The 20,155-nt window shown below is 38.2% G+C and overlaps 1 protein-coding gene across 2 annotated transcripts in view; it reads right to left on the bottom strand.

Annotated features, from left to right (window-relative positions):
* Window positions 1-20,155, bottom strand: part of VPS41 (VPS41 subunit of HOPS complex) — a 187,448-nt gene that overhangs the window by 93,176 nt on the left and 74,117 nt on the right. For both annotated transcript variants that reach the window (XM_036918927.2, XM_036918929.2), the window contains exon 5: window positions 4,174-4,248. In XM_036918927.2, the coding sequence (XP_036774822.1) occupies window positions 4,174-4,248 (75 nt within the window). The remainder of the gene's footprint in view (window positions 1-4,173; window positions 4,249-20,155) is intronic.

Raw genomic sequence — 20,155 nt, 5'->3', positions numbered from 1 at the left:
AGTGCATTCCACTAATGTGACAACCCTCTAAGTGGTCACAAGTTATACTACTAAAGCCAATAAAATCCAAAACAATTCTCATTCATTTCCTCTATCTTTTCCCCTCATTATTTATTTTGCCATTTTGTCCATACTTTGTAGAAGGAATCTGTTGAATGATTGCTTGGAGTGTTTTAGCTTTTAGGAAGATCTCATCTGAGATAAGAATCATAGATTCAAAAGCTAAAATAGAGAGGATTCTTCTGAAAATGGTATCTCCTACTGCAGCAAGAACACCCTCCCCTATTATCTTGTCACAAAAATACCTGATGAAGAAAAAGAAAATTCAGAACCATTGACCTTATAGTCAATCTACTGCAAAGTCCTAGAGGATTTCTCAGTAACTACAAGCCAAAGGTTTTCTTTACTGCCTGAAGTAAAGAAAACTTACCCTTTTGAAACAGTAAAGAAGGTGTGTATCCTTCTCCACTTTAGCATGGATTCTATATATTTGCCAACCAGAAAACTGGGTGACAGCCCTCCTGATGTAGAGGAACTGTGAGTGAGGTGGCCAAAGTGTCAGACAACCCTCCCAGCTAGTATTTCCCCTGTAATAGCCTCTCTCAAACCTCTTCTTCCAAACAACAACAGGACATGGGTGAGAATTGGATGACCACGTAAACTGTCCCTCCATCTAGGGCAGCAGCTGAAGGGACCTAGCAGGGGAGATTGCTGATTTTCATATTCTCCACTCAAGAAGGGAGTTGGAGACTCAAGAGAGATGAAAGGAGAGGCTCCCTTTTCCCTGGGGGAGCTGCCAGAACCGGTTACCTCCAGTTTAGTTAATCAAGCGTATTAACAGGGCCCCTGTGTGGGGCCAAGAGGGCGACTCTACAATATACCCAAAATGGTAACAAGAAGGGCCAAGAGCAATCACACATGAACCTGTTTGCTAACCCAGGTTCAGAAAGATCTCTTCTTCTTGTTCTGAAATGTATAAATAAGGAACAAACAAGGTCTATAAAAAGAATATTGCCCAACAGAAGTCCAATGTTTCAAAGGGATGCAAAGTATCCATTTAAAAATGTTTAATAGTAACCAGAAAAGAAAGACTTAGGCAACTCCTTGGCAACTTCAAAAAGAAGAGGCCTCTACGAATCTAGAGCAGAAAGATGGGATGATGACAACGATGACGATAAAAGCTAACAATTATGGCATTTTCTTCTGTTCCAAGTACTATTCTGAACAATCTACAAATACGAACTCATTTATTTCTCCTAATAATCAATCAGGTGGGTACTGTTATTATCCCCATTTTATAGAGGAGGAAATGGATTAAGGCACAGAGAGGTATGAATAACTTACCTGACATCACAAAGCTAAAGTGTGGCAGGATAACTCTACTGCTAACCTTTAGACCACACTGCCTGATACTTTAAGACATATTTTAATGAAATATATATCTGTCTGATAGGAAAAGAGAGGTGGGAAAGAAATCAAAAATGCAAAATGGAATAAAATGCTATTCCACAAAGCAAATTTGACATTGAAACAACAGCAAATCAACAAAGGGAACAAACAAGTAGTGAAACTCCCCGACTACACAGAAAGGAGTGGGTGGAAACAACGAGAGCAATGCTTCCTGTGCGGTGTGTGGGTGTCACACAATACAACCCATTTTCTTACAACCTATCAATTTTCAAAAGAAGCGCAAATAGTGTTCATCCATTCACCCTCTCACCTTGAAAGCTTAGGTAAAATAATGTGGGAGAGGAAGAGGCCAGACCGCAATGGATTAAAAAGTGACTGGTTAGCAGTAAATAGAGTTAATTAATATGAATGACTGAAATCTGGGCCATACTTACAGCACCTGCAGCCTCCCTCTGTGCCCACTGTCCACCTGAGGAAGCAGAAGCACTGGGAAGAGGATCAAACAACATCCCCGATCTAACAGCAGCGTGGGAACCCCACCCTGGCTGGCAGAATACAGAAGCAGGCTCGTAGACTGTGAGATACTGCCTCCAGCCTGAGTATTATTGAGTTTATTTGAAGGAATGAAAACAAATGGAACTGAAGCAATAATCAAAATCAGAACTGAAGTAAACTTTCCTGAAATGAAAACAATACTTCAGTATATAGATCAAAAGGACTTACTGTGTTCCAGACAAAATTAATGAAAATAGACCCGAACAAGACATAACTTATCAAAGTGAATTACAAGGGCCGTATATTGTTGTTTTATTGTTGTTGTTATTATTATTAGTCTAAGCTCCAAGGCAGGACAAAAAAAAAATTAAAAAGGTTTTGTGAAAGAACAACAGTAGGCTGGCCTCAGACATGTATACAAAAATAAAGGTCATAGGGAAGATACTTTTCCAGATTTTCAGGAAAATATTTCAACGCAGAACTCAATACAAAAATGATTCTAGCTTATGTATAAAGGTAACGTATTTTATCTAGGAGTCATAATACACTAAAGAAAGTAAAAAATCACAACTGCCATTTGAAGATGCATTCACTCCAGATATCTGGAGTTCACCTTTGCAATAATCTTTGATTTGGTATCATTACTAACCACTTTGCTAGATCATTCCATACTAGCTAATTTTCATACTACTAACTCATGGTAAGAGATGGCTTACAAAAGTATTTATTTTCAACTCTATCAATGCTAATGAAACATGTGAAGAACATTTTTAAAATGTATCATAGGTCTGCACCAAAATACAGCAGTTATAAATTTGACTAAAATAGGAAAACAGGTACTTGCCAAGAAGTGTACCAGGTGCTGAGAGTCATCTCATTATTTTGAGACATAGTAGTTAAAATGTCCCTCTCACCACATCAAATAATTCTTTAACATTTAAAGTTATGAAAATTCCTCAATGAAGTATCTTGTAAAAAATTATTTTCCAATTCAAAAAATGCATATTCTCTTTAAACAAATCAGTTCAATTAAATTGGTATCAGAGTATACTCTTTAAGAAAACAAAATGAAGATTATCCTTCTTTACAAATAGAAAAGTCTTTAAATAGTTTGGATAATTCTTCTCAATTTCTGCACATACCAACTCCTCCCTCATTGCTCTTCAGCAGTCTAGCTCATGTCCAAATTTCAGAAAGTACCGTAAAATCTGACAGTGCTTTGTGAAATATACAGTGTTCCCATTACTATCTCAAGACTCTTTGGGCAACATTAAGCTTAGATATATACATGCATTCTTGTATATCAAGAGAACTTCATTTTTCTTTTGTTAACAGATTAAATGGGTATAAATCTTTTACACTGAGCTCATTACTCTTAATGTACTCATCCTAATGGTCCATTGAATTTAGATGAAAAAAAAATACAAAATAAGATTAGGAAATCTCCTCTTCACTGTCAGACTTATGTAAGGTTCTGAAATGATTCTTAATGCCCTCTCTTTTGAAACTGTTATTTTAGAAAAGTAGCTCAAATACACTGTACATTAGAATTTTATCATTGCAAATCAACATTAGAAAAGACTTCCATTGACTGAAAAACAAAAAAGACATTCTTCTAAGTGGAAAATCAATCACCACAACCACTAAATGTCACAGCTCAACATCAGTAAGAAGTACCAATAATTGTTAGGTATATGCCACACCAATGATGTATGTCCTTAGCCAAGGAAGTGGGTGCCAGGTTTTTAGAAAACTGTACATATATTGATTTTACATTTATTTAATGTGGCCATTGTAAGACACTTTATTCTTCTGATAAACTATGACTGCTTATCAAAAGATTCTATAATTCAAGAGAAACATTCATAACGTGTGTGTGAAAATGAAAACCACTGGCCCACAAAAGTCATGCCCACAAAATCCAATTTTGTGGATTTATGGCAGAAAGGCATTAAACTACTGTCTTGCAGGAACTGCAGACTAGTCACTGAAGTGTAAGTGTCACAGCAGTAATGACTAAGGTGACATGTCCCCCTGCCACAGCTGTTAATCAGCTTAATACTAGTTACATTATTGGCATTCTTGTAATTACTTTTCCTAAGGCATATTTGTGCAAAATATATTTTACTTTAATTATGAGCAATCGGAAGCAAGTTCAATACCCAAAAAGAATAATCAAACATCTCCTAAAGCAGTATACAGTGGGCAGAGGGCTGTTCTGAGCACCTGGAACTGGGTAACATCCCCGGAGCAGTGTCAACACCATACCTTGCCATCCTCTGAACACACGCCCATGTGTTCTCCACTTTCATCCAGGCTAATCTGATTTATCTTCACAGGACTCTATGAAAACAAAACAAAGCAAAACAAAAGTATAAAATTGTAGGAAAACATAAATCAAGAATCAAATGCCTTGGCTCTTTGTAAAATTTAAGTGATAGAACTTGTCTATTCGTTTAAATGAAAAGTTCTTGTTTTTGCAAATGAAAATGGTAAAATACACTCTTGTTCTCAGACAAGATTAAGCCCAGAAAACTAAGATTTCCCTAAATGATCTATTTCATGTACTTGAAGTCCCAGCTAAATGCTAGTTTGCATACATGCTATAGGCCTTTTTATTGTTCTGTTCTATTTACTCTACCCTCCTAAAACTCTTTCCCACCCAAGTCCATTAGAATTATAAAACAAAAGCCAAAATAAAAAGCCTGACATAAAGAAACATTTCAGTTGTTTAATTTGCCTCATCAGTCCATCTATTTGTTATTCTCTTATAAGTGACTAAATCAGCTTTTTATTTATACTTTGTACTTAGTATTTTCTGGGGGAAATCCATAAGGTCTAGTTGATATTAACCAACTTTGTTAGCCACCTTCCCATTCTTTTGAGTAACCTCAAATTTTAAAATCCACTGAAGTTAAGAATCAGCATTCCACCTTAGATGTAGTGTTCCAAGTGCAAATACACAACTATATTTTTAATACTGCCCACAGCTTTCCAGTTCTCTACGTAGCCAAGTGTTTACTTACTGAAATATTCATACAGGTGCATCTTCTAATAGAAGTCAAAACTGTGAATGTTGACAACATTAAAAAATGACAAGCCCCCTTTTCTTCTCTTCTCAAATAATGGCAGTTTCCAACTATCTTACACAAATCATGAGAGAACAAACTACCCATGAAAAGAGAAGTAAGCCTTCATTAGCTACAACATCAGCCTGCAAATTTGTTTTTTAAGCTATCTAACCTTAAAATAATTTGGCTTATTGATAAGAATAAATGGAAATACTCAAAATTGATGTTCATCAACAGAAAACATCTCAGCACTAGTAAGCAAAGGTCAGGTGAGACCAGACACCCAGACCTTGGAAAGGCTCCCCACTGACTGATGCTGCCGAGTGAGATTCCTGTGTTACAGGCTGAGGCAGCTGGCCACAGAACCCTTTCTCATCTTGATCACACACCACACACTCCTGGTGCCATGCTCTGAAAACCAGGCTACCTCTGTAAAAGTTCCTAGAATGTTAGAAGAGGAAAGGACCATGAAGGCAGATATTTGATCCATTTTACAAGAGAATAAACTAAAGCCCATGGCTGAGAGTCACCATAGAGAAAGAGCAGAGTCAGGACTCAGGCCCTGAGCAGTGAAGAGGTGTTCTGCAAAGGGAATGCTGGATGGGCAGCAAAGAACATGCCAAAGTAAAAAAAAAAGCAGAACAGGGAAGGCACTGGGGCTGGCATGTCTGGCCCTCCGGCTGAGAAGTCCTCATGTTCAGCTCCTAAAGTCTTCTTGGGACAAATGCTTTCCTCCTTGAATATCTTTGTTAACACTTTCCTTATTCTGATCTTTGTTAATCAAACAGTATTTTAATATCCATTTTACTCTTGGCAAATATAAACCCCACATACCTCTGACTGTAATTTCATAGGCATTTAGGTATAACCACCTCAAGTTAAAATTTAATAGGTACAGGTAACCTGATGAGTGTGAAGATACCCAAATTGTCCAATACAGTACCATCCACATGTATCTATAGAAAGTTCAGTTAGTTAAAATTACACATAATTAAACCTTCAGTTCCTCAGCTGCACTAAGGCATGCCAAGTGCACAACAGCCATGGGGCCTGGTGGCTATTCCGTGACTAAGCACACAGATCACAGGAAGTTTTCATCAGGGCAGGAAGTTTTACTGCTGTTCCAGGCCTACAAAACTGGGCCCACTGCTGAAGTCAATCCTTCTTTACAAGGTCTTCTTTAAAACAGCTTACTATCAGAAGTATATTCTCTTCCCGGGTACATGACAAAATGTGCGTAATTCGTTTTGGGCTTTGGTACTAAAAAGCTCATAGCCTGTGCTGATATTCTCTGAATCATACTGCATCATTTCCAAAGACCATATGGCATGTACATTAGCTTATCCTAACAACCTCAGTGGAAAGCTATCAGTGCAGGATCATTATGTCCATCTCACACTAAGGAAGACAAGGCCTCAAGGGTTTGTGTGAGATGTCTAGAACTGCCACACAGTGGTATTCTAGGCATAAACAAACTGAACTTTTAATTAAAATGTGTTTCTTCCTGAGTAGAATCCATTTCTACCACCACATTAGCAGTATGAGGGGAACAAAAAAATCATACTTATGAGATATGAGAATCCTCTTTACCTCACATCTCTATTAGCAAGACTTTTATTTTTTTGCCAATGATCAATATTCAATTATTTATTTCCCTGACTACTAATAAAACTAAGCATTTTTCTTAAGTTGGGTGGAATTTAATTTACTCTTCTTTAAACTGCCTGTTCACATCTATTACTCATTTTTCTACTAATATATTTGTTGTTTTCTCATCAATTTTCTGTTCTATTTTTAGGTTATGAGGTCTTGGTACCTCATCCTGACACTGTATATGTGGTCTCCTATATTTGTAAGATGGTTGTGGCTTTATTTCTAACATTTAAGTCTTTAATACTTTCAGGATTCATTTTATTTTCTTTTAAATGGATAGCCAGTTGAGCTAGCCCCACTTATTAAATAACTAATCCTTCTTCTTCTAAAAAGAACTGTTTCTCATATAGCATCTATACTCAGTGAGAGAAGTTCTGGGTTTTCAGTTCTGATCTCTTTGTCCACTGCTCTATCATTCAACATTAATTTAATTATAGGAGATGTACATGGTATGATCTGATAATTAGGGAAGCCAAAATCCAGTTACAATTCTTCATACTTTCCTTGGCTTTTCTGAAGGATTTTTATGCTTTCACATAAATTTTAAAATGAAATGATCCCCACACTGTTAATCATAAAGATCATTGTTCAAATCTAACTTACCTAATAGGAGCATATAACACTGCTGATAACCCACTCCTTCTTACATTTGCTTTCAAGATACCATACTTGTCTGGCTTTTCTTTTAAATTTCTCAATCTCTGAAGGCACCAATCAAAAGACATAGGGTTACAGAATAGATAAAAAACAAGATCCATCTATATGCTGCCTAGAAAAGACTCACTTCAAACCCAAGAAATACACAGACTAAAAGTGAAGGGATGGGAAAAGGTACTTCATGCAAATAATTGGGAGAAATAAGTAGGAGCAGTAGTACTTGTATCAGACAAAACAGACTCCAAGACAAAGTAACAAGAGACAAAGAAGGACATTACATAATGATAAAGGGGCAGTCCAACAAGAGTATGTAACCATTATAAATATCTATGTACTGAACAAGGAGCACCTACATATGTGAAACAAATACTAACAGAATTAAAGGGGGAAACAGAATGCAATGCATTTATTTTAGAAGACTTTAACAACATTCACACAAAAAGACAGATCAACCAAACAGAAAATAAGGAGACAGGCACTGAACAACACATTAGAACACATGGACCTAACAGACATCTACAGAACATTCCACCTAAAAGCAGCAGGATACACATTCTTCTCAAGTGCACATGGAACAATTTCAAGAATACATCACCATAAAAAGAGCCTCAGCAAATTAAAAAAGATTGAAATTGTACCAACCAGCTTCTCAGACCACAAAGGTATGAAACTAGAAATAAATTGCTCAAAGAAAACAAAAAGGTCTACAAACACATGAAGACTTAACAACATGTTCCTAAATAGTCAATGGATCAAGAACCAAATAGAAACAGACATCAAGCAATATATAGAGACAAATGAAAATAACAACTCAACAGCCCAAAACCTGTGAGATGCAATGAAGGCAGTACTAAGAGGAAAGTATATAGCAATACAGGCTTACCTTAAGAAACAAGAACAATCCCAAATGAACAGTCTGAACTCACAAATATTAAACTAGAAAAAGAAGAACAAATGAGGCCCAAAGTCAGTAGAGGGAGGGATACAATAAAGATTAGAGCAGAAAAAAATAAAATTAAGAAGAATAAAACAATAGAAAGAATTAATGAAGCCAGGAGCTGGATCTTCCAGAAAATAAACAAAATAGACAAACCCCTAGCCAGACTTATCAAGAAAATAGAGGTTCTACACACATAAACAGATTCAGAAATGAGAAAGGAAAAATCAAAATGGACACCATGGAAATATAAAGAATTATTGGACAATACAGTGAAAAATTATATGTCAACAAATTGGACAACCTAAAAGAAATGGACAATTTTCTACAAAAATACAACCTCCGAAGACTGACCCAGGTAGAAACAGAAAATCTGAACAGACCCCCAATTACCAGCAATGAAATCAAATAGGTAATCAAACAACTACATTAGAATAAAATCCCTAGAACAGATAGCTTCATGGATGAATTTTATCAAACATTAAAAGAAGAGCTAATACCAATCCTTCTTAAAGTATTCAAAAAAGTAGAAGAGGAGGGAATACTTCCAAACTCATTCTATGAGGCAAGCATCACTCTAATACCAAAACTAAAGACAATTCAAAAAAGAACAGAATCCTGGATTAAAGATGGCGGCATTAAGAGGTGAGACAGACGCCTCCTCCTAAAATTGCATATAATACGAAAATATAATTAATACAACTAATCTTGAGAGGGCAACAGGAAAGAGGGCTGCGCCAGACTGCACACACATGGACAAAAGAACAGACCTCATGAACAGGATAACATACCAAAGCCGTGGCCCAGTGGGACCCAAGCTCTTCCTCCACCCAGCTCACTGGCGGGAGGAAGAGAAATGGAGCGGGGAGGGAGCAGAGGCCTTGGACTGCTGAACACCTAGCTCAAGAGATCTGCTCTGGGAGCACAAACTTACATTGCATGGTGCTCTGGTGATTAGGGGGGTTGGAAAGCTAAGACATGCAGAATACCTGGACAGACTGAGATTCCAGCAGCTTGTGGAAAAAAGGGATCCATATCCGGCTACTCTGGGACAAAAGAAAGGTGGGCAGTCTGAGAGACTTCTTAACAGCAAGAGGATTGCTAAAGGGGCAAGGATTGCCCAGAGCTTACTGCTCAGGAGAAAGGACAGGTAGACAAAATTGTCTGGGTGTACTCTGCTCAGCAGGTTGGGAACATTCATGATTTTCAGGCTCTCCAGCCCACTGGCTGGCTATGCAGCTCCAAGGCCCCCCTCCATGAAACACAGCCTGCTACGCCTTCCTCCCGGCTAGCCCACAGGTGGTTCCACAAACCAGCAAACCCTGCCCTGGCATCAGGTTAGCTAGAGGGAAGTCCCTCCTACATCAGCTACAAATGCAAAGCATAGAGGCTTATACCTGTGTGCTTGGCCCACTGGTTCTGGCAGTGGAGACAGGTATAGCAGCCAGGAAGCAGGAAACAGCTTTTTCCTAACCCCAGGCACCAACACCACTCCCCTGGAACCCCTGACATTGCTCCAGGGGCTGAGTAGCTCCAGCAAGTAGAGCTTATGGGCACTAGAGGGCGCCACGTACAAATATGAAACGTCAAAGGAACCTGGCTCAAAGCAAAATCATATCTACACCAGAGAAAGAATCAAATGAAACTGATCTCATGAATCTTCCTGAAAGAGATTTCAAAATAAAAATAATAAATATGCTCATGGAGGTACAGAAAAATATTCAAGAACTCAGGAATGAATTCCGGTTGGGGATCCAATCATTATGGAACACAGTATCAGAAATGAAACATACAGTGGAAGGTTTTAAAAGCAGATTAGACATGGTGGAGGAGATGATAAATGAAATAGAAATTAGAGAAGAGGAATACAAAGAAGCTGAGGCACAGTGAGAAAAAAGGATCTCTAAGAATGAAAGAATATTGAGGGAACTGTGTGACCAATCTAAACGGAACAATATTCGTATTCTAGGGGTACCAGAAGAAGAAGAGGAGAGAAAAAGGGATAGAAAGTGTTTCTGAGGAGGTAATTGCTGAAAACTTCCCTAATCTTGGGAAGGAGATAGTCTCTCAGGCCATCGAGGTACACAGATCTTACAACAAAAGGGATCCAAGGAAGACAACACCAAGACATATGATAATTAAAATGGCAAAGATCAAGGTTAAGGACAGACTACTAAAAGCAGCCAGAGAGAAATAAGACCACATACAAACTAAAGCCCATCAGGCTATCATCAGACTTCTCAGCAGGAACCTTACAGGTCAGAGGGAGTGGCAAGATATATTTAATGCAATGAAGCAGAAGGGCCTTTAACCAAAATACTCTACTCAGAAAGATAATCATTTAAATTTGAAGGAAGTATTAAACAATTTTCATATAAGCAAAAGCTGAGAGAATTTACATCCCACAAACCACCTCTACAGTGTATTTTGGAGGGACTGCTATAGATGGAAATGTTCTTAAAGTTTAATAGCTGTCACCAGAGGTAATAAGACAACAGTAAAGAAAGTAGAACAGTTAATTACTAAGCAAATACAAAAGTTAATCAACTGCCCCCAAAGTCAGTCAAGGGGTAGACAAAGAGTACAGAATATGATACCTAATAAAGAATGGAGGAAGAAGAAAAAGGAGGAGAAAAAAAGAACCTTTTTAAGTGAGTTACGTTAGACTCTTAGATAGTAAGGAAGTTAACCTTGAGCCTTTGGTAACCAGGAATCTAAAGCCTGCAATGGCAATAAGTACATACTTATCAATAATCACCCTAAATGTAAATGGTCTGAATGCACCAATCAAAAGACAAAGAGTCATTGAATAGATAAAAAAAAAACATGACCCAACTATATGCTGCCTACAAGAGACTCACTTCTAACCCAAAGACATACACAGACTAAAAGTGAAGGGATGGAAAAAGATATTTCATGCAACTAATAGGGAGAAAAAAGCAGATGTTGCAGTACTTGTATCAGACAAAATAGACTTTAAAACAAAGAAAGTCACAAGAGACAAAGTACATTACATAATGATAAAGGGGTCAATCCAACAAGAGGATATAACCATTATAAACAACTATGCACCCAACATAGGAGCACCTACATATGTGAAACAAATACTAACAGAAATAAAAGGAGAAATAGAATGCAATACATTCATACTAGGAGACTTCAACACTCCACTCACTCCAAAGGACAGATCAACCAGACAGAAAACAAGTAAGGACACAGAGGCACTGAATAACACATTAGAACACATGGACCTAACAGACATCTACAGAACTCTACACACAAAAGGAGCAAAATACACACTGTTCTAAAGAGCAGATGGAACATTTTCAAGAATAGATCATACACTAGGCCACAAAGAGCCTCAGCAAACTCAAAAAGATTGAAATTGTACCAGCCAGTTTCTCAGACCACAAAGATATGAAACTAGAAATAAATTGGGCAAAGAAAATGAAAAATCCCACAAACACATGGAGTCTTCACAGCATGCTCCTAAATAACCAATGGATCAACGATCAAATAAAAACAAAGATCAAGCAATATATGGAGACGAATGACAACAATAATTCAACACCACAAAATCTGTGGGATGCAGCGAAGGCTGTACTAAGAGGAAAGTATATTGCAATACAGGCCTACCTCAGGAAAGAAGAACAATGCCATACGAACAGTCTATACTCACAATTAATGAAACTAGAAAAAGAAGTACAAATGAGGCTCAAAGTCAGTAGAAGGAGGGACATAATAACGATGAGAGTGAAAATAAATAAAATAGAAGAATCAATGAAAGCAAGAGCTGGTTCATCGAGGAAATAAACAAAATAGGTAAACCCCTAGACAGACTTATCAAGAAGAAAAGAAAGTCTACACACATAAACAGAATCAGAAATGAGAAAGGAAAAATCACTATGGACACCACAGAAATGCAAAGAATTATTATAGAATACAATGAAAAATTATATGCTAACAAACTGGATAACCTAGAAGAAATGGACAACTTTCTAGAAAAATACAACCTTCTGAGGCTGACCCAGAAAGAAACAGAAAATCTGAACAGACCAATTACCAGCAACAAAATTGAACTGGTAATCAAAAAACTACCTAAGAACTAAATGCCTGGAGCAGATGGCTTCACCGTTGAATTTTATCAAACATTTAGTGAAGGTCTAATACCCATCCTCCTTTAAGTTTCCCAAAAAGTATAACAGGGAATACTCCCAAACTCATTCTATGAGGCCAGCATCACTCTAATACCAAAACCAGGCAAAGACAACACAAAAAAAGAAAATTACAGAACAACTTCCCTGATGAACATAGATGCAAAAATACTCAACAAAATATTAGCAAACCGAATTCAAAAATACATCAAAAAGATGATCCACCATTATCAAGTAGGATTTATTCAAGGAATGCAAGGATGGTACAATATTCGAATATCCATCAACATCATCCACATCAACAAAAAGGACAAAAACCACATGATCATCTCCACAGACACTAAAAAAGCATTTGACAAAATTCAACATCCATTCATGATAAAAACTCTCAACAAAATGGGTATAGTGGGCAAGTACCTCAACATAATAAAGGCCAAATAAGACAAACCCACAGCCAAGATTGTACTTAACAGCGAGAAGGTGAAAGTTTTTCCTTTAAGATCAGGAACAAGACAAGGATGCCCACTCTCTCGACTTTTATTCAACATAGTTCTGGAGGTCCTCGCCACAGCAATTAAACAACACAAAGAAATAAAGGGCATCCAGATTGGTAAGGAATAAGTTGAAACTGTCATTGTTTGCAGATGACATGATATTGTACATAAAAAATCCTATAGAAACCACTCCAAAACTACTAGATCTAATATCTGAGTTCAGCAAGGTTGCAGGATACAAAATTAATACACAGAAATCTGTGGCATTCCTATTCACTAACGATGAACTAGCTGAAAGAGAAATCATGAAAACAATTCTATTTACAATTGCATCAAAAAGAATAAAATACCTAGGAATAAACCTAACCAAGGAAGTGAAAGACCAATACTTTGGAAATTACAAGCCACTCATGAGAGAAATTAAAGAAGATAACAATAAATGGAAACACATCCTGTGCTCATGGATAGGAAGAATTAACATTATCAAAACGTCCATCCTGCCTAAAGCAATCTACAGATTCAATGCAATTCCTACCAAAATACCAACAGCATTCTTTAATGAACTAGAGCAAATAGTTCTGAAATTCATATGGAACCACAAAAGACCCCAAATAGCTAAAGCAATAATGGGAAGGAAGAATTAAGCTGAGGGGATTATGCTCCCCCAACTTAAAGCTCTACTACAAAGCCACAGTAATCAAGACAATTTGGTACTGGCACAAGAACAGATTCATAGATCAATGGAACAGACTAGAGAGCCCAGATATAAACACAAGCATATATGATCAATTAATCTATGATAAAGGAGCTATGGACATACAACAGGGATATGACAGCCTCTTCAACAACTGGTGTTGGCAAAACTGGACAGCTACATGCAAGAGAATGAAACTGGATTACTGTTTAACCTCACCCAAAAAAGTAAACTCAAAATGGATCAAAGACCTGAATGTAAGTCATGAAACCATAAAACTCTTAGAAGAAAACATAGGCAAAATCTCCTGAATATAAACACAAGTAACTTCTTCCTGAATGCATCTCCTAGAGCGAAAGAAACAAAAGCAAAAATGAACACATGGGACTACATCAAAATAAAGCTTCTGTATGGCAAAGGACACCATCAACAAAACAAAAAGGCATCCTAGAGTATGGGAGAATATATTCACAAATGACATATCCGACAAGGGATTAACATCCAGAATAAATAAAGAACTCACACGCCTCAACACCCTAAAAGCAAATAATTCAATTAAAAAATGGGTAGAGGATATGAAGAGACAATTCTCCAAAGGAGAAATTCACACAGCCAACAGACACATGAAAAGATGCTCCACATCACTAATCATCAGGGAAATGCAAATTAAAATGACGAGATATCACCTCACATCAGTAAGGATGGCCAGCATCGAAAAGACTAAGAACAACAAATGCTGGTGAGGATGTGGAGAAAGGGGAACCCTCCTACACTGCTGTTGGGACTGTAAGCTAGTTCAACCATTGTGGAAAGCAATATGGAAGTTCCTCAAAAAACTAAAAATAGAAATACCATTTGACCTGGGAATTCCACCCCTTGGAATTTACCCAAAGAATACAACTTCTCAGATTCAAAAAGACATGCACCCCTATGATTACTGCAGCACTATGTACAAGAGCCAAAATATGGAAGCAACCTAATTGTCCATCAGTAAATGAATGGATAAAGAAGAGGTGGTACATATACACAATGGAATACTATTCAGCCTTAAGAAAGAAACAAATCTTACCATTTGCAGCAACATGGAGCTGGTGAAATAAGCCAGTTGGAGAAAGACAAGTACCAAATGATTTCCCTCATTTGCGGAGTATAACAACGAAGCAAAACTGAAGGAACAAAACAGCAGCAGACTCTCAGACTCCGAGAAGGGACTAGCAGTTACCAAAGGGAAGGCATGGCAGAGGGCGGGTGGGGAGGGAGGGAGAAGGGGATTGAGGGGTATTATGTTTAGTACACATGGTGTGAGGGGTCACAGGGAAGACAGTGTAGCACAGAGAAGGCAAATAGTGAATGTGTGGCATCTTACTACACTGACGGACAGTGACTGCATTGGGGTATGGGTGGGGACTTGATAATATGGGTGAATGTAGCAACCACATTTTTTTTCATGTGAAACCTTTGAAATAGTGTATATCAATGATACCTTAATAAAAAAAAAATGAACAAGGCAGAGTGGTTCCCTGAGAGGCAGCCAACCCAGAGGCTAAAATGGATACTGTCATAATAAGAGATACTGGATGTATTCATTTCATACTGCTTTTGTAACAAATTACCACCAACTTACGGCTGAAAACAACACTGACTTATCATCTTACAGCTCTAGAGGCCACAAGTGCAAAATCAACCTTAGTGGGCTAATGTCGAGGTTGTTTGCAGGGCTATGTCACTTCTGGAGGCTATAGGACGAGTATTTCCTTGCCTTTTCTAGCTTCTTCTGGAGGCCACCTGTGTTTCTTAGCTGGTTGTCCTATGCTCCATCTTCAGAGCCACATTATAGCATCTTCCAGTCTCTCCCTCTGACTCTGACCCTCCAGCCTCCCTCTTATCAGGAACTCCTGTGATTACATCAGGTACATCCAGATAATCAGAATCATCTCCCCATCTCAAAATCCCTAACTTAGTCACATACGCAGGGTTCCTTTTGCCATTAAGGTAACATATTTACGGGTTCCATCAACTAGGATGTGGATATCTCTGAGTTATTACTCAGCCATTATTCAGCCCACTTCACTGGATAGGAAAGAACAGATATTTTCCCTGCATCTGTATCTACCCAGAGATACAAAAGTCAATAAAGATCTATTGCTATCCATGACTATCATGTAGTAAGAAGTCTATTGGACATGAAGTCTGAAAAGAAGTTCAATTCCAAGCAGTGCCTTTAACTAGCCCACTTGTAGTCTCGGTTCCTTTACCTGTACAATGGATATGCTTACCTCAGTCACTAAGTTGTTGTGACATAATGTTCATAAGGGTACCTTGACATTGGACAGCATCATACAAATGCAAATGCTAAGGTCTGGAATGAAATGTGGAGATATTAAATTGCACCCACCTTTGCAGCCATTCATGCCAAGCATAAACCCTGGGGCTTTCCTTCCCCTGGATGGAAAAGTCCCATCTAGAGCAAAAATTGAATCTTGAAGTACAATTGGAAGTCAGGATTTTGCAAGAGAGAAAAGGACTTTCTATATTCCTTTAGCTCCCATGAGCACATTGACAACACCTATGCCTGGCTGCCCAAATGTCAGACTTGGCTCTGAATATGATGTTGTGCCTTTAAAGACACAGGAAGCCACCTGTTGCTGCCTCAGTGAACTGTTTGAAGGAGCTGAGAAAAGGCAGAGGGAGCAGTTCAAATGTCTGGGTCTTTTACTGCCCTCCCACCTCCTGCCCTGGCACCAAGACAGAGAGAAATGATCAGATCCAAGGGGTGCAGAACACTATGAGAAGGCTGGGTCACACCATATTCTTCCATAAGTAACTTGGTGGGTGAGGTGGGAAGAAGTCCCTATGGGGCCATGTGCCGCACAGGATGGTAGCATTAGTGGAAGGATGTGTCTGGTTGGGCCAATGGCCTGCCACACCACTCCCTGCCTTCTATGGCCTGCTTGGGATATGCAGGGCTTCATAAAGTGACTGGCTCCAGCACACCCTACAACCTATTGTGGTGCAGTGGTCACTGATCAGCTATCAAGAAGAGCCATGTCAAGGCCCCATGAAGAAAAGAGTTAACACAGCCAGCTTGAGACTATTTGCAAGGTTGTCTGGCATCTGAGAACTTGGATTTGGGGATGGTTCTCACCATTCCCAGAACTGACAATGGCTCATTGTGCAAACTCTTTATACAAACAATATGGTTTATGCTGAACACCTTGCCTTCCTTCTTCGAAGTCGGGAGTTTGGGTATATGCTAGGGGAAGGGTGTCTTATATTACTGACCCCAGTGGAGTCCCTGGACTCCTAGGCTCAATCTTCCCTGGCAGACAACATTCTACACGTGCTCTAACAACTTGCTACTAAATGAATTGAATACATCCTGTGTGCCAGCTGAGAGAAGACTCTTAAAGCTGCTACCTGCCTTCCTCCAGAGCCTGCCCCATGTGCCTTAACCCTTTGCTGATACTGTTTTATACCCATTTACTGTAATAAATCACAGCCATGAATAAAATTTTTAAAAAAAACAGACCGATATCCCTGATGAACAGAGATGCAAAAATCCTCAATAAAATATTAGCAAAATGAATTAAAAAATACATCAAAAAGATCATCCATCATGACCAAGTGGGATATATGCCAGGGATGCGAGGATGGTACAGTATTGGAAAATCAATCAGTATCATACACCACATCAACAGAAAGGACGGAAATCACATGATCATCTCAATAGACTCTGAAAAAGCATTTGAAAAATTCAACATCCATTCATGATAAAAATTCTCAACAAAATGGGTACATAGGGTAAGTACCTCAACATAATAAAGGCCATATACAACAAATACACAACTAAATCAATATTAATGGTAAAAAGCTGAAAGCTTCTCCTGTAAGATTGGGAACAAGACAAGGATGCCCACTCTCACCATTTTTATTCAACATAGTACTGGAAATCCTAGCCACAGCAATCGACAACACAAAGAAATAAAAGGCAGCTAGACTGGTAGGAAGAAGTTAAACTGTCACTGTTTGCAGACAACATGATATTATACATAGAAAACCCTAAAGACTCCACCAGAAAACTATTAGAACTAATAACTGAATTCAGCAAAGTTGCAGGATACAAAGTTAATACACAGCAATCTGTTGCATTCCTATACACTAACAACAAATTAGCAGAAAGAGAGATCAGGAAAACACCTCCATTTACAATTGCATCAAAAAGAATAAAATACCTAGGAATAAACCTAACCAAGGAGGTGAAAGACCTATACTCTGAAAACTACAAGACACTCTTGAGAGAAATTTAAGAGGACACCAATAAATGGAAATAAAAGGAATTAATATTGTCAAAACGGAGATCCTGACCAAAGCAATCTACAGATTCAATGCAATCCCTATCAAAATACCAATAGCATTCTTCAACAAACTAGAACAAATAGTTCTAAAATTCATATGAAACCAAAGAAGACTCCAAATAGTCAAAGCAATCCTGTGAAGGAAGAACAAAGCTGGGGGTTTAAACTCCCTAACTTCAAGCTCTACTACAAAGCCACAGTAATCAAAACAATTTGGTACTGACACAAGAATAGAATCATAGATCAAAGGAACAGAATAGAGAGCCCAATTATAAATCCACATATACATGGGCAATTAATATATGATAAAGGAGCTATGAATATACTATGGAGAAAAGACAGCCTCTTTAACAACTGGTGCTGGAAAAACTGGACAACTACATATAAGAGAATGAAATTGGAGTGTTGTCTAATTCCATACTCAAAAGTAAACTCGAAATGGATCAAAGACCTGAATGTAAGTCATGAAACCATAAAAATCACAGAAGAAACCATAGGCAAAGAACTCTTGAATATAAACATGAGCAGCTTTTTCCGAAACACATCTCCCCGGGCAAGGGAAACAAAATAAAAAATGAACAATTGGGACTACATCAAACTAAAAAGCTTCTGTACAGCAAAGGACACCATCAGAACAAAATAGCATCCTACAGTATGAGAGAATATATTTATAAACAATTTATCTGATAAGGGGTTAACATCCAAAATACATAAAGAACTCACAAGCCTCAACAGACCAAAAACAAATAACCCAATTAAAAAATGGGCAGAGGATCTGAACAGACACTTCTCCAAAGAAGAAATATAAATGGCCAACAGGCACATGAAAAGACGCTCCAAAATGATAATCATCAGGAGAACGCAAGTTAAACCACAATGAGTTATCACCTCACACCAGTAGGATGGCCAGCGTCCAAAGATGAGAAAAAACAAATGCAGCAAGGATGCGGTGAAACAGGAATACTCCTAGGCTGTTGGTGGGAATGTAATTTGATTCAACGATTGTGGAAAACAATATGGAGGTTCCTTAAAAAACTAAAAATAGAAATACTATTTGACCCAGTAATTGCACTCCTAGGAATTTACCCAATGAAAACAAGATCCTTGATTTGAAAAGGCATATGCACCCATACCTTTATTGCTGCACTATTTACATTAGCCAAGATAAGGGAAGCAACCTAAGTATCCATCAATAGATGAATGGGTAAAGAAGATGTGGTACATATATACAATGGAATATTATTCAGCCATAAAAAGGAAAGAAATCATGCCATTCGCAACATCATGGATGGAGCTAGAGGGTACTATGCTCAGTGAAATAAGGCAGGTGGAGAAAGACAAATACCAAATGACTTCACTCATTTGTGGAGTATAACAACAAAGCAAAACTGAAGGAATGAAATAGCAGCAGACTCACAGACAATGAGATGAGACTAGCAGTTACCAAAGGGGAGGAGTTAGGGAGGGTGGGTGGGAAGGGAAAAGGGGATTAAGGGGCACTATAATTTGCAACCACAACATAGGTAGGTAACGGGGAAGGCAGTACAGCACAGAAAAGTCAAGTAATGACTCTATAGCATCTTACTATGCTGATAGACAGTGACTGCAATGGGGTGGGGGTGGAGGGACTTGATTTAATATAGGTGAATGTTGAAACCACAGTGTTGTTTATGTAAAACTACCATAAGATTGTATATCAATGACACTTTAATAAAAAAAAAATTTTCTCAGTCTCTTTGGCTGGATACTCCTGACCTCCTGATCACTATATCTCATGGTTCTGTCCCTGTACCTCTTCTCTTTTGCATCTACATTCGTTCCCTTGGTATTCTCCCCCGGGCCATGGGATGACTCCTAGATTTTTATATCCAGATCAGACCTCTCCCTATTTCAGAGAAATAAATAAAGCTGCCTATTTTTTATACACACTTGATGCCTAATAGGCATCTCAATGAAAACATAGCTGAAACCAAGATTCTGATGGCTCCTTATCAAAGGGCCCTTCTTGAAGTCTTCCCCATCTCAGTTAAGGACTACATTCTTATAGTTGTCAGGGGCTAAAAACCTTGGAGCTATTCTTGACTCCTTTCTTCCTTTCACACTCTGTGAAACAAATGTGTATGTATCTGTCAGCAATCCCTATCACCTCTTCAAACAAAATTTATCCAGACTTCGACCACGTTCACACCCATACAACAGCCATCCTCGTACAAAGCACCACCATTCTCGTCTGGA

Source organism: Manis pentadactyla, chromosome 7 (genome assembly GCF_030020395.1).
Source record: "Manis pentadactyla isolate mManPen7 chromosome 7, mManPen7.hap1, whole genome shotgun sequence".
Classification (NCBI taxonomy): domain Eukaryota; kingdom Metazoa; phylum Chordata; class Mammalia; order Pholidota; family Manidae; genus Manis; species Manis pentadactyla.
Note: the sequence above shows the minus strand (reverse complement) of the source record. Positions and strands in the feature narration are given on the sequence as shown.